This window comes from Ixodes scapularis, unplaced genomic scaffold (assembly GCF_016920785.2).
Source record: "Ixodes scapularis isolate PalLabHiFi unplaced genomic scaffold, ASM1692078v2 PGA_scaffold8__174_contigs__length_109621045, whole genome shotgun sequence".
NCBI lineage: Eukaryota > Metazoa > Arthropoda > Arachnida > Ixodida > Ixodidae > Ixodes > Ixodes scapularis.
Genome location: NW_024609883.1, coordinates 93,729,511 through 93,744,977, shown reverse-complemented (window position 1 = coordinate 93,744,977; position 15,467 = coordinate 93,729,511). Strand labels below are relative to the sequence as shown.

Sequence of the window (15,467 nt, the reverse complement as noted above, 5' to 3'; positions counted from 1 at the left end):
GCACGTGGAAAACAGACGCGCAACTCTGGCTTCCTTAGGAGCCTATAGAGGAACTCTGCCTTTAGTCTATAGTTTATACAAACAACAAGAACTATCTTGGAAGGTTCATGTCGAATATGTGGTTGACAGTGATAAACCGTATATTAAGATACTTAAAAAAAAAAAAAAAACTTTTTTTTTTTTTGTTTTTACTGAAACTAATCTTGTACAAAACGCTAATCCGTCCAAAATTAGAACATGCTGGCGCCATGCGGGACCCCACTCTTTCGGCTGAATACCTTAAAAATCGCCCAATACGCTAAATCCTTTACAACTATCACCGTACTGCCAGCGTTACATGCATTAATCATTATTTAGATCTGCCATTTCAAGTGCGCCAACGTAAGATCCTTCGTACGTGCATTCTTCATCAAATCTATGAAAGAATTGTCATCGATACAAACACTGTCACCGACAGAAGATTTTCATTGGGAAGGCCACGTGGAGTGCCGCGAGCTTTCGGGAACGGCCCCAATTTCCCATTGAAAGTTCTAGAAAATCACATTTAGCTTTTGAACATGATATATCGGTTTGTTCCGAACCTTTGGCATCTGGTCTGGAGACGTAGCGCTACATTTGGGCGAAGGGTGAGCATTTGGCTGAAAGTATTTTATTTTTTCGGTAAAAAAAAAAAAAAAAACTCGAATTTTTTGGTATACGCTGTATATCATTGTAACATGCGAAGTTTGTGTATATTGCCCTATAAAGCGGATTAAAATATCGAACCTGTACGAACCTTGAATCGTTTCTGATTAATTTTCGTCCTGCGACTGATTATGTCAAAATTAAAAAAAAAAAAAGGAAAGAACGCGGAAAGGTTGAGGCTACACTGAAATCCCCGTAGTCGTCTTGGAACGACATGAACCACTCAAGTCATTTACTAGGTCCTCATCCAAGTCGGTCCTATTTGAAATCGGCCTACTAAAGCCTGAGCGTTATCTTCTATGACGTCAGCCACGTCACAGCACCTGGGTTAAGCGTCCAGAGCCAGCGGAGTTTTCACCACCGAACGTGTGTTACGATGCTCGCCAAAAAGCCCGAGCACGCAACTTTTTTTTTTTTTTTTGCATCGTCATTTTTGTTTTGTTTGTTCAAAGCGGCATGCTTGGAAGTGCTTCGTACGTTGTAACGCCTAACTCTATTAGAAAATTAAAAAAAAGAAAAAAGAAAAAAATTAAAAATGAACATGTGCGTGTTATGTCAGTTTTTGAGTTTCCTCTGCGCCGAAACACCCCAGTAGACCACCTGGCGGGCTACGTTCGACAGTCATTCCGTCAAACATAATGAAAGAGCGATAGCACTTGATGGAGTTTCACGAGCAGCACTTTCTATCGAAATTAAGCGGAAATAATATTCCCCCCCAAATATAGCGTGAAAATAGTGACACTGTGACATCACGTGACACAGTGGCGTCGCGTGACATGGGTCTCGTAACTTCGTGGGACACCATGATGTCACGTAACACCGTGCCATCACGTGGAACAGCGACGTAACATGACACCTTGAGATCACGTGACACTGAATTTATTGATCCTATGACGTCACGCAGTACTGTAACGTCACCTGACACAATTACATCACATGACACTGTGACGTCACGTAGCACCATGACATTACGAGACACTATGACGTCACGTGACACCTTGAGATCACGTGACTTCATGTGGCACCATGACGACACGTGACAGTGTGACATGGCGTGACACTGTGATGATGCCCGACGCTGTGATGCCATTTGACATCATGATGTCCCTTGACACCTAGCTTCTCATGGCAGCGGCTATGACGTCAAACCAACAGCTGTGCTTGCTGTTGACACCCTCAGTATTCCCATGGCCTTGCTGCAGCGCAACCAACACCAACACGAGCAAGCGAGGTCCCTGCAAGATTCCCATATAAAGCAATCGCTTTCAAAAATAAATGTGCGAAGGAACGAAAGCGATAGTTGTAGCACAGTCACGCAATGCGGGTGGAAGGGTGCCGTCACGTGACGTCGTGGAGGTGCGTCGTGGTTAATTCTCATAGCCGTCGTGGTTGGCGTCATGGATGCCCCTGACGACCGCCGCCAGTGTTCGGTGACTCGTGAAGTAAGTGGGTAAGCGCGGTGGAAGTTCCTAAAACCATCCAACATTGAATGTAGAACGGGATACTCTCAAAGTGGGACTTCTAATAACGCGAGTAATGCTTGAAAACAAGTCTTTCAAGCAGACGACAAGAAGACTCTCCCTTGGTCGCGTCGTTACTGGTGGGATGCCGGGGCTCCTCCGCGCTGTGCGGCCGTCGGGAAAACACCTCCTAGGTAACAAAGTTTTTTCCTGCGTCACTAAAGAAGGTCATCGTAGGACACAGTTTGGACACGACTTAATTCGGTAGCGTTCGGCTACGGGTCGTGTTCTCACTGACTGGACAGGACTCGTAGCCGAACGCTGACACCGTAGTCGTGTACAATCTGTGGCCTGCCCTTTGGTGGCGCAGGAAAATTCAGCGCTTTCTTATTTAGGAAGTGTTCGAAAACCTGACTTCCCTGGTCTCGCGCCAAGAGCGAAAAGAAGGGTTTTTCCATAGCGGCGACGACAGCCCACGAGTTCAAAAATCTCTGCAAAGTGTCACCCGTAATGCTATTGTTTAAAAAAAAAAATATTACGCGATGTGACGAGGAAACTTTATTAGACGCCAGGCGGCTCGCAGGCAAAGAAGAGCAAGACGGTGGATGGCGACGTAGGTTTTAGCATGCGAGCTACGCTCAGAATACAGTCCTCTGTGTTCTTCTTGTCTAAAGGGGCATAAAAACGTGTGCCGCCATTCTTACTTATTTATTTCTTGTCTTAAGTCCCGACTGTATAGTTCAGTGGCAACGCATTTTAAAATATTCAAGTTTTTTTTTTTTGTTGTTGTATTTTATTTATATTTCTTTTAAGCAAATACCGATGGCATCTTTAGACATCCGAGCACGCGTGGGCAACTGTGGATAGCACTGATTGTAGTTTTCGTGCACATTCATACTGCCATTTCCCTGTGAAGGTATCAAACCTGGTCGATATCCGCAACAGAAAAACTCTTCTGCATACATACGCTTTCTTACTGTATTTTGGGGAGTGCGTTGGTATTGGATAAAATTATACGAAACAATTACACATGAAGGATAGAACACGGAGAGCATATCTTCCGTGTTCTGCCCTTTATGTGTAACGCTTCCTTGTTTTGCGTAATATGTTGTTGTTGTTTTTGCTTTTTTTTATGGAGAAGTTGTTATTAACCCTTGCATGCCATCGCAATAAAATTTACTGAATTGTGTAATAAAATAGCACGAACGGGCTTATTTTTAAGTCTATTTCTCTAGGTATGTGCACCGAAGTTCCATGAGCTCTTCACCATCAAGAAACCTCATTATTGAAATGACCTCGTCATTTATGTAATTCTCCTCCAACACCGTAACTTTACCAGCAAGCTCCATTTACACGAGTGAAATGACAAGACTGAACAGACCATGGAAGGTGTTTCAAATTAAAATATTTATAATTTCAAACCGGTCACATATCGCATGAATATTCTGTACAAAGTATTCAACAACCTCAAGTGAGCAACGAGTAGGGAGGCTCAAGTGAGGGTGGGTGCAACTGCTAGATGCTGGGAGTCTATGGAGCAAAGGGTCGTTTTCTTTCCTAACTCAGGTCATAAAAGCCCATTAAGGTGCTTGAATAATTTACGCAAGGCATAAATGATTACTTTTCCATAGCCACCAGTTTTGTTGCGATAGGTTAAGTATTTTTTTAACGCGAAAAATGGTAAATTCCGCCATCTTGGACGTTGCTGGTTGTCTGGCAACCTTGCTTTCTCCGCTCCTTTCTCCGGAGCGAGAAGGAAGCGAGAGAGGCTGCGCCAGCCAACGCGCTCGTTGCTTGCAATGGGAGGCGAGAGGAGGAAAGGCGCATGGAGCAACAGAGTTGCAACAGAGCGGGCGCCTGCTCTCGTGCAGGCAACACTGGCGCATATCCTCTCCCAATCCTCTCCCTCAGGCGCCGCCATTAAATTGCAAACGCTCTCCAGGTTTTGAGTTGCGCCCACCCTCACTATACTTCGTTTCAGCTTCGGTCCAGACGCAGCAAAAGCTACAAGCGCGAGCTCCGGGCTTTCAGCATCCGTGCCAAGCACGCGCGCTCGTGCAGTGCAAGCACTGTTCTGGGCCACATGCTCGCGCTTGTAGCATCGGCTGCGTCTGGACCGAAGCCCTAGCAACGAGCTCCTTGCTCCAGGGCACATCACGGCGGCACAAGCTCTCGTGCGTTAAGAGCAGCTCCCAACGCTATGAGCTCGCGCTTCTAGCCCTCTCTGTGGTACAAGTCCGACATAAGGTGTTTGTAACAAAAAACTCTAGCCGATTTATGCCCCACCAGGTGGCGCGAGCTTCATCCTAATTCAAAAGAAAACCGAGTGCTTTTATGTATCCACGTGGAGGGTGACTAAATATCAACAAGCTACAAATGAACGAGGTAGAGTTGCTCAAAATCACGCTAAAAATCTTCATTTAGTCAATAATAAGAAAGCAAAACACAAACAGGAGATAGAGACAGACATGTCTTCAGTATTAATCCAACACGCTAAACTCAACCATCGTCATAGAGGTCAGCGAGAAATCTGCGATGGTGAAGCGCGTGGTGTTTGTCACGGGCAACCGCAACAAGCTCAAAGAAGCGCTCAACATTTTGGGAAAAGTACCCGGATTTGAAGTGAGTACACTAGGCGGAAGTCCTGTTACTCTTTTACACGCGGTCGACATCAGAGCTCTAAAGCACTTATCTAATTTCGCTCGCATGCCGGGATTCGTGTGTCTACGCTCCGCAGAGTTTAGAGAGAAAGCAGCACAGACCCGTTTCTTGGCTTCAGTCGACAACTACGTCAACTAATCGACTATCTTTTGGAGAAGTGGGTTCATATTTTTGTAATGAGTTGCCTCAGACTGTCGCCGCGAAGCGGCGTAAAGCGCAGCGCGGCGGATGGGTTAACGCGCGCCCCCGTTATTCGCTAAAACGTCCATTCGCTCAAATGTCGCCGTTCGCTAAAATGTCATTCGCTCTTGTGATATGGACCCATGCCCGAAGTCCCAATAGAGCGTCAAACAGAAACAACCGACACCGACAAGCCGCAAAGATCCGCGGCGTGCGCACAAAGGTACACTCGGCACGGAATGAAACGCGAACAGTGGGTGCATGGTTTTCGCTGGATGCTGCACCACCTGAACCAGATGGGAGCTGCAAGAAGATGGCTCCTCCTTCGATGTGTTAGACTCTTGCTCAGTGCATCCAAACCTTCGGTGTTGCGTCTCTAGGTGACTCAGCGTGGGTCGAAAACCATGCGCTCCTTGTTTGCGTTTCATTTCGTGCCGACTGTACCTTTCGAAGGCTTGCAATCACTCGTCTCGTGCCTGCTTCACGAGCGCCGAGAGACTGCAGGCCCACCAATGGTGCATGCTTGCACATATTTCAGGCTTGCCGGTGTAAGTTTATGTCTGTCAATGTAGTGGGATTCTGTCACAAAACTGTCAAGAAGGTCACCCATGCTTACGTCATGTGGTTCACCGAGTCACAAGGCCCGCGGTCAAGACGTCACCATGGGAATTCCTCCCAGCCCAACTGCAATAAATTTTCATTAGTGTGAAGACCTGGGAGGAAATCCACACATAATTACCCAAAGGAAGGCCATTAAGAGTGAAGGCCTGTCTTTGATTCGGTTTGCTACTGAAGTCGAAGTTTAAAATAGTTGTTTCCGTCCGTTTACTTTAGTCTGTTTCCCGCTGCCTGTTTCCTCCTCCCCCATGGTGAGGAGGATCTTCTGCTTTGCAGAATCTCGAGTATAGTCGGCAGCCTCTAACTGTAGCAAATAATATCAGATGGTCTTGTGGTGCAACCTGACCGCCTCAATGCAGTACCACCTAAAACACAAGGACTGCATTTCTCCCCCACTCAACTCCAAAGGTCAGTACCAGTTAATACATGCAGTGCCACTTAGCTCGCGTCACTGTCGCTGCCAGCGCCTCTTGCAGCGTATTGCAACGAGCGCAACTCCAGCATGTGGCCACGCTGAGACGCACAAGTCGTACTCGTCTGGCTTCGGCGTGTGTGCCGCTGGGAGTGGGTCGGGGGTCCACTAACGCAGGCCTTGTCTTTTGTGTGGTATTGCTTGACGCAAAGTCTGTTCCCCTTTGACGGTGTTCTACGACCGACACTTGCTCCAAGTCGGAAGGCACTTGTGCTCGGTGTCGAGACATTACGGGACAGGTGGAACGTAGAGAGACTTGGTCGAACCTCACAACGTGGCGTTTGCAGCCACGCACTGCATTGCCGTGGCATTCGACCGCTCCCATCTTGCAAAGCCGACAAAGTCAACGCCGATGCTTTGTGTTTGGAGAGGCCATGGCTCACTGCAGCCTGCCTCCCCAGAATGGAAAGAGGGGTACAACAACGCGCTCATCGACTGATCGTCTTTTCTTCGCAATACTCGCTTAGTGGTCACGCTTTGTTTTGAACGATCGGGGTACCATCTCGTGCAGGGTGGTAAGGGTGGGATTGGGGAATGCGATAAATTGTAGGCGGTGACACTGGTGTGGTACCGGGAGAACGAATGAGAAGGACGAAAAGTTCAGTGTGTCTGTTTCACCATGAGTTAAAGCCGTTGTGCACTCATCAATTTTACTTCCTTTTAAGGCCCGTTCACACACTTGTGTTAGCTTACGGCCGAGTTCTTCGTGATCTTTTACGATGTGAGAGCGCACTGGCACTCTGGCGCCATCAATGGGGTAACCCTGGAGCCGAGTTTCACTAGAGCGAAGGCTTTCCAGTATTTGTGAGATCATCAAATGTGCATCCTATCTATGAGAATTGGTCATTTATAACATTGTCAAAAAATTTTCAAGAAAAAAGAAAAAAATGAGGCGTGAAAAAAAATATTGATATACGGAACCTGCAAGTGTTTCCTAGCTACCCAATAGACGGTGCCAGTCTGTTCGCTCGTCACAAGATTGATGTTTCAAGGCGCTCGGCAGTCGCGAGTCGCAAGTGTGTAAATCAGCCCTTATGCAACACATGATGCCAATTTCCCTTTGCCAGATCAAGCTGAGAAAGAATTGGGTAGTAACTTTTCAAGCGATGTTTTGCTTTGTGTTTATTGAAGCATCGGCAGCAGTCTGGGCCCACTGGGCCCTACTCACCGCTTTTCGAGTTAGCCGCAACACACACAGAGGTGGCGATCTTTTCCTCTAGATTTGTCGATGGGATAAAGACGGGAGCAGAAAGTGGCGAATACCGAGTGCCACCATTGGTGGTCCCCAGAGAAAGAATGAGAAAGAGAGCTACAGAAAAGCGGAGAATTAAAGAAGTTAATACGGTGTGCAAGTTCGTCTGCTCTCTGTGCACCTTGTGCGTTTGTTCACCGCCGTGCCCTTAATCCCCCATCTCAGCCAGTGGTGGCATGCGTTTGGCTGCCTCGTCATCGCACATTCTCTTTGTCGCCTGTTGATTTGCATGCTCGCCCCTGTGTTCCGACGCGCAAAAGACGCCTTTTGGAACACTTGCCCTCTGTGTAGATTAAGTGTGTTCGTTTTGCCGCAATGAGTTGAAGTTGTTCGATTGCTCATCAACTTTATTTTTACACAATGCACTACACCATATTTTTTAGTGAAAAATAAATTTAGAAAAACACTTGATACAGACCTTGCAAGTGTTGTTTTCCTGCTTCTTTGCATTTATCAAACCATCGCCAGCAAAATAGTCCCATTGGGATCGCCATTGTCCGGCTCTATGCCCCGCTGTTCCGATATGGCAGAAATGCGTGGAACTTTTCCCTCTAGATTAATATATTAACTATGAGATCAATCATCTGAACGCTATGGTCTTATGTGCAGTTTGAGAGCAGAGATGTGGACCTTGCCGAGTACCAGGGGGAAGCCGACGCCATCTGTCGGGCCAAGTGTGAAGCGGCGGCCAAGGTGATTGGGGGTCCCGTGCTCGTCGAGGACACCTCCCTCTGCTTCAACGCCCTCGGGGGCCTGCCGGGGCCCTACATCAAGTGGTTCCTCACCAAGCTGGGGCCGGAGGGACTGCACAGGCTCCTGGCGGTAAGCTTCGCTCGCGGCACGCTCTACACAGAGAGCATGCAGAGGAGTATTTCAAGATGTATCGACACGGAAATGTTTTTAGGTTTGGGCTCCCTGAGGAAAGTTTGACAGAACATCATGGAAACTGCTACAAAATGTCTAACACGTACTTCGGAGGACAATCTGTACAAAAAGGTGGTAAATGGAGGAGAAAGGAAGAAATTCTAATTGTGTCCCAATGGCAATCGAACCCACAGCCCCATGATTGTGAGCTCAACATTCCTCGACTGTGTCAACTAGTGGATATGCGCAGTTAGCTGTCTTTGTCTCTCTACCACGGTGGTTCGAATGCAAACATGGGACACCAGCGTTTGGTGTTACGGCGTTCGCTTTCATACAGTTTATGGGAAGAAATAACAACTTTGCAATGGGCCCACCATCACATAAAAAAGGACAGGGCTTGGAATAAAATGATAGGCAATAAGCAAAGAAAAGTAGAAGAAACCGGCAAGGACCGCCACAGACCCCGAAGAATGCCCCGGAAACATTCTGTGTATACCAACGTTATCTGTGGAACCGAGATAAATTCGAGCATTTTTGTGGCACTGTTTCAATCCACGATAGACCCTTTCCGAAATTGCTCTTGGCAACCATGTGGCATTGCCTTGACGGTGCTCGAACGTGCAGCTGGCCACTATGATTGGGCAAGGCACTGCCATTAAGATGTATACAACTGTGATTGCGAGCTCAAGCGCTGCTGGTTCCAATTTTCTAGTATTGTGGACCGGGAGTTGGGTTGACATTCCAAGTTCATAGTCTATGGATTAAGTAAAGACTGCTATGTCACCCACAAGACGAGCGACCAAAATAGACCTGTTGCAATACGACAGCACCACAACGGCAGGAGGTTTTGGGAGCCCTCAATACAGATCAAGCGATTTCTTGTTGCATCTCTGTGACTGCACGTGAGTCACGGCATCCACTCTCCCAGCCATCATCCGGAACGTCGTACGTCGTTGGCATACCGTATCTGTGCTGCCTGTGGTACCCGGGTCAGCTCTCGTCTGTGTTGTGCCACTGGACATAACCTGGCAAACCTTCACACCTTGCAGCGTCACCGAATCTGCTTATTTTGTGCCGCAACCGTGGCAGGGTTTGAGTAGGTTCGACAAAGCGTTGGTGTAGCAGACGACGAAGCTGGCACAATGGAGAGGGATGAGAAACGGGCTGCCTTGCAAGCTAGCCAATGCGATACCCTCTCCCCCATTTCTGTGGGCTCATGCGACTCTGCTGCTCCAAGCGTTGTTGCCTTGGCAACCTGCACCTGCTCGCGTATGTCCTGTGGTGGCGGAAGGAAACATAATGGGAGGGGCGTACCAAGGACTTCCATAAGTCGGCACGTGGCACGCCAGGCCTTTTGGGATTTTCGCAAATGTGACGGCACAGTTCAACCTTGTGAGTGAAAGTTATGTGAAAATTTCTTCGCATGAAACGGTGACTTTTTTCATTCTTTCATTCTTACATTGGTGATTCGTTTGATTGCAATTTCAATGGCGGTGTTGTTCGTATTGGCGACAGGGTTGCCTGTCGCACCTTAGTTTGCAGCACAGATTATATCTGCGATTGAGTTAGTTGCCGCACCTTGCTGGCGTTGTGATATCCGCATCGACAATTGCGTCCCTTACCACGTCTTCGGCAGCAGCAGTAGAGATTGTTTGCTTGGTCAGCTGTGGCAAAGTTTGACACACGCTTCCGTTCTTGGAGGCCTTTTGTCAATGTTGAAAGCAAAAATACTAGGAACCGCTGGAGGTTGTGTGTTGCTTTGAACAAAGCGATCACTTGAAAAGGAAAAAAGGGACATCTGGAAGAAGACAGCACCCAAATTCCAGATTTGCTCGTATGCCACACCCGAATAAAGTCTCCTAAGAGAAAGCTTTGTGCGTGTGCTCGTAGCTATAGGTTCCTTTTAATGTGCAAGCTCTCATAATGAATCTTCATGCACGCGCATACTATATCGTTCCATACGACATCTCGAGCGTGGTGCATGCACGTAATGGACTGCGGTTTATATAGGTGCATTTTTCTCGGCAGCTCTATTTTCGCAGTAAAACAGGAAACCTCCTCTTGTTTCAAAGGTTACCCTTCGCGTTCTTCCACTAGCACAGTGCCGTGCAGCAATAAAATTGCATCTGGCAGGGCACGATGCGGTCGATACAGTGTACTGGCCTGCGCCACCCCATTCATCTTAATGGTGGCATTGATTTAAAGTGTCTGCTATATATAAACAATAAAACTGTTTGACTGAAATTATTCCTGGCACTAGGAATGCATCAGTGCTATGAAACAATTGGCATTTCCATACAATTTTTTTTTTTTGCTCGTTTTTTTTGGGGGGGTTTGGAGAACTTTTGACAATATTATAAACCATAATTTCTTATAGTTAGTGTGTACATATTGATCTTGCAGATACCACAAAACCTTCGCTCTAGTGAGATGCAGTTCCAGTGTTGCCTTATAGATGGCGCCAGCATGCCTGTGTGTTCCCTCGTCGTAAGGAATCACGAGAACTCGGTCGTAAGCAAACGCAAGCATGTGAACGGGCTTTTACGCACCTTATGAAACAAAGAAATAGTCCATTGTTATTTGTGCTGTCGACCATAGGATCACGAGTTTCTTGTGTGTTACTAAAGTGAAAAACATTTACCATCGTAATGGTTTCTTAAACACGAGTAATTCTATCTTCTTATGTAAATTTAGTTAAACCTCATCTGGTTTTGCTGTTTTTCTTCAGATCTTTTTATGCTTTTATCTAATCCCATGTGTTGTCTAGTTATGTATATGGTGTTACTTCACCTGATTGCAATGTAATGGATTGTCTTCTACTATTAACTAACTATGTGAATTGAGACTAACATGAAGGTTACTACTGAAAACGAGCTGTTGGTTAATGGATACAAAACTTGAAAGTATAAAACGGCGAGGACGAAAACAGGAACAGGACATCCTTCATTGAAAGATGTCCTGTTCCCGTCCTCGTCCTCGCTGTTTTACACTTTCAAGTTTTGTAACATGAAGGGTCTGCTGTCCTTGGACACATTCAAGATGGAAAATTACTCGGTAGGCATTTCCAAAATATTTAAAACTTCGAATAATTTGAACTGGGAGTGCTATTCGATTCTATTTGTCGGAGATTTTTGAATATTTGAAAGTTAAGAATAATGCCTTCTGAATTCTCCCATTTCTCGTGCCATGCTTCGCACCAGTGCTCTGGCGCCGGACTTCACCGCTTCGCACTGGTGCACACGCGTCAAGCTTCACTGCTTTATGCCAGCATGGCAGGAAAAACGACTGACGCACCAAAGCATCTCGGCTGAATAGTTTCTGAAATTTCGCTTGCTATTGTAGGTCAGCCTTTTTTGGTTACGATTTGTAGTTCAACCCCGGTTTCAAAGGAGAGTGTAGTAAAAGGAAGCCTCAAACTGTATTGAAATAATTGAGGTAGTCACTGTATTGAAATAATTGAGGTAGTCACTGTATTGAAATAATTGAGGTAGTCACTGTATTGAGGTAGTCACTGCTCTGCTTGTCGTGTGGTGCTATTTCACCCTACTCATCTCGGCCTTTCTTTTTTTTCTTAATACAAGTTTGCGAAATGTGTCTTACATATTAAAATTGTACATCTAGCTATGATTTCTTAAACTGCAGTCATACTGCTCGTACATCATGCAAAAGACATTGTTTGCTGCAGACATGATCGCTGACATGCCTCAGGCATGGTCATAGCATGTTTGCTTCACTCATGCTTTGAACATGTCTGCAGGCTGTGTTTTGTAAGACGTGTTAGCAACAGTATGATGGTGGCTTTCAAGTAGCTGGGACGAATTCAAATTAAATGTGAAGTGTTTGTATTCGAAGGTGTTTGAATTCAACGTGCAGTAACGTTTTAGTATTTGATTCGCAGTCAAAAGCGAGGCTTGTTCACGCACTTGCAAGTTCTTACAACCTAGTGCCTTAGAAGTTCTTGGGATCCCTTATGATGAAAGAATGCGGTGGCACCGTTTATCGGCTAACCGCGGAAGACTTGGTATTTGCATTCTGACGGGTACGAAAGCGTAGCCATCAGAGAATTTCAATAAACGTTTGTTCCACACCATTCCTATTTTTTTTTCATGCATCGTTCATTCTTGGCTTGAAACACTTTTGACAATCTTATAAACGACTGTTTCTTATAGATCCATACTTTTTAACTCGCAAATACCTCAAAACCTTTGCTCTAGTGGAATGCAGCTGCTGGGTCGCCTCATAGATGGCGCCAGCGTGCTATGTGTTCTGTCGTCGTATGAAATCAGAAGAACTCGGTCGTAAGCAAATGGAAGTGTGGGTCCTTTATATTTGCACACCTCTATCAATAATAATGATGTCTTATTTTTCGTCATATACAGGGTGGGGCCGTAAGGACCAAGAGATTTCGCACGCCTTCCAAAGTTTGAATTCCAACCGTACATACCTGAAGTTGGGCACGCTAACATAGTTTTGCAAGAAGTTTTATAATTATCCTTTTAAGAGTTCAAGTCAGAGGTCATAAAATATTAATAATAGAGTGACATGGATAAGGACCGTGCATTTCCTATACCCTATAGACCTTTCCAAAAAAGGTGTGTGGCCGGTGCCATTTTGAGTGTTCATGCGTATGGTGCGTGCTTTGCTCGCTTTCCAAAGCCACAAACATGCACGTGCTGGACTGTGAAGATCGCACGCTGGACTGTGATTTTGTAAACATTGGAAAGCTCTATACTGGATGCTTGTTGTCTGCACACTGGTTAGTGAACCTGCTCCCAGGTAGTCATTGTTCATATATTTCGTTAAAAGGATTATTATCACGACTATCTTGCTCATTTCCAGCCTCCTTGGATTCTTAGCATTTTGCATTCAGCAAGCCACCCGAAAGCGAGCTCATAAACCAGTGTGCAGACGACAAACAGGCCTCCGATTTTGCTGCATTCCTAATATTTTACTATTTTCAAGTTGGACTCTAAAAAAAATAGACATAAAACTTCGAAGAGAGGGTAAAAACACAGGCAAGCTGGTGAAGAGCTTTCATTGAAACTTGGTGTTGTTTTGTCCGTTTTTTTTTTATTGTTCCGTGTCTCCAGTTACTACATAAAACTTCTAGCGAAACTATGTTTGCATGCTTAATTTCAGGTATGTATGTTTGGAATTCGAATTTTACAAGGCGTGCTAAATATGTTGGTCCTTACAGCCACATCCTGTACATGATAGAAATAGACCGATGAAGAAAGCTGCATAAATTGATGACCCGATGTTTCGGCAATACTGCTGCAAAGCGAAGAGGGCAAAGCTTCACGTCCCTCTTCGACACGCAGGGCTTTGAGGACAAGAGCGCATACGCCTTGTGCACCTTCGCCTACTCAGAGGGACCGGACAGCGAGGTGCGTCTGTTCCACGGACGCACGGAGGGCACTATAGTGGCTCCCCGAGGCGCCAACAACTTCGGCTGGGACTCGTGCTTCCAGCCGGAGTCGGAGTCGCAGACCTACGCCGAGATGAGCTCGGACGCCAAGAACCGCATCTCCCACAGGCACCGCTCGCTCCAGGGCCTCCGGCAGTTCCTGGCCGCCTACCCCTCGCAACTGCAGGAGGGGTGGCCTCAGAGTCTATCGACATAGTCAATTAGTCCGTAGTCAATAAAGAATTGCCGTTGCATAGCGTGTACTAGACGGACTTCCCGGTCCTGTGGATAAGGGCCGTCCTTTTGTGTTTCAGTGCATTGCAACAACTGACAAGGCCTTCACTGTGGGGGTTGCAGTCATGCATAGCAGAATCTAGAGTCTGCCTATGAATGGATAGATGGATACAGCTGAACCCCTCAATCGGGCGGCAACTCGCGCCACCTAGCCAAAGCTTGTAGACTGCCGAGCAGCCAGAAAGTAGAAAACTCCCTTTATTCCTCCTTTCCGTTTGAGAAAGAGGGAGACCTCCTTCCTGCGGGGTGTACCTGAGAGGCCTGCGAGAAGGGTGTGAGAAGGAATGGATGGGGGAAGAGACTGGGAACCTGTTTTCATCCTTGCAGAAGACTGTTCTGTATGTCGGCATTTAAAAGAAAGTAAGGTTAAGCCTTCAAGCAGTATACTTCTAACCCAACCTTGGTTATTGGTGCCCCCTTGTGACGGTAGAAGGAACTTGTATTGAAAAATTACTTTCCTCAACACTCCCGTGCGTGCATCTACGTACCACCAACCAGTTGTGGCATTGTGCTTTATTCATTTTTCCCCAGAGTATATGAACACAAACTATACTGTGCACAAATGAAATATTCCTTGCTTACGACTGCAATGGTACACCTGGTGATACGATTACTACACAATTTCTGAGAACAGGCAGTGCTTCCAAGCACGGCCACTTGAAGACGTAACATTAAGGTCGTCAAGAAAAGTGTGACAACAATTAAAACCCGACAGGGCAGAGCCAATAAAAGCACCAGCTAAGGTAGTATTCTGTACTAGCAGTTTGTTCCCAGAAGTAAAAATTTGTGTGAAGACCTGCATACATGCAGATACAGAGGGGCAATGAGATAGGTGAATCTCGGACTACAAATGGAATATACTTCGGTCAGCTGTACTGTTGTGCGATAATACCTGCCTGCGCCGTGTTATAGCAGTCCTAGTGGTTCAGTGGAAGAACACATTGGCTCACTCTAGCTTCACAAGCTGGACCGCTCTCAATGAAATGTGAGCGACATGTTTCCCTTGTGATAATAATCTTTATTTTCCTCCGGTCATTTTCGCATAATCTAGCCCACAAAAACAAAATGCTGGTTGTGCTAATTGTATGGTCCGGTTAAACCAATTATCGAAATGCATCGTCATGCAATCCAAATAATATGCTTTACTATGCGAATAGGACACTTGATCTGATTTGTCTTTCACATCAGTCAGCCACCTTTTTATTAAATCAAAAAACTTTTTATTGGAACACCTAATCACAAACATTTGTATGTCTGTCCGTCCACACATTTTCTGCTACATGTAGCGAGGAAATCGTCATGCGACCTCTACACCCTGGGAAAATTGACACTGACCCATACGTCAATACAGTTTCCCTGCTGAATTTAGCGGGGAATTGCACGTCACGTAACATACCAGTTCCCTCCTTTTTTCCCCCTCCCTTTCTTCATCCCTACCCCCTCCTAGGTAACCCTACAGTCGATGACAGGTTAAGAGTGAAGTGGAAGCTCCTCCCACCTCTTTCCACTTCAGCAAAGCAGTTGCTGGAGAGGAGGTCACATCCCCTCCAGCGTTCGCCCTGCTAAAGTGGAAAG

At 46.1% G+C, this 15,467-nt stretch overlaps 1 protein-coding gene across 1 annotated transcript; it reads left to right on the top strand.

Moving 5' to 3' along the window:
- The first annotated feature begins 4,495 nt into the window (after window positions 1-4,495).
- Window positions 4,496-14,892, top strand: LOC115331366 (inosine triphosphate pyrophosphatase). Its single transcript, XM_040206884.3, has 3 exons — window positions 4,496-4,766; window positions 7,937-8,149; window positions 13,513-14,892. Exons 1-3 carry the CDS (start codon window positions 4,680-4,682, stop codon window positions 13,813-13,815), a joined length of 603 nt encoding a protein of 200 aa, XP_040062818.2. The 5' UTR covers window positions 4,496-4,679; the 3' UTR covers window positions 13,816-14,892.
- The last annotated feature ends 575 nt before the right edge of the window (window positions 14,893-15,467 follow it).

Bases quoted from the DNA above. Each gene is read 5' to 3' on its own strand.
- LOC115331366 (XM_040206884.3), top strand. From the start codon at position 4,680: ATGGTGAAGCGCGTGGTGTTTGTCACGGGCAACCGCAACAAGCTCAAA. The intron at 4,767-7,936 runs GTGAGTACACTA...TCTTATGTGCAG, and splicing joins GAAAAGTACCCGGATTTGAA to TTTGAGAGCAGAGATGTGGA. The intron at 8,150-13,512 runs GTAAGCTTCGCT...TTCGACACGCAG, and splicing joins GACTGCACAGGCTCCTGGCG to GGCTTTGAGGACAAGAGCGC.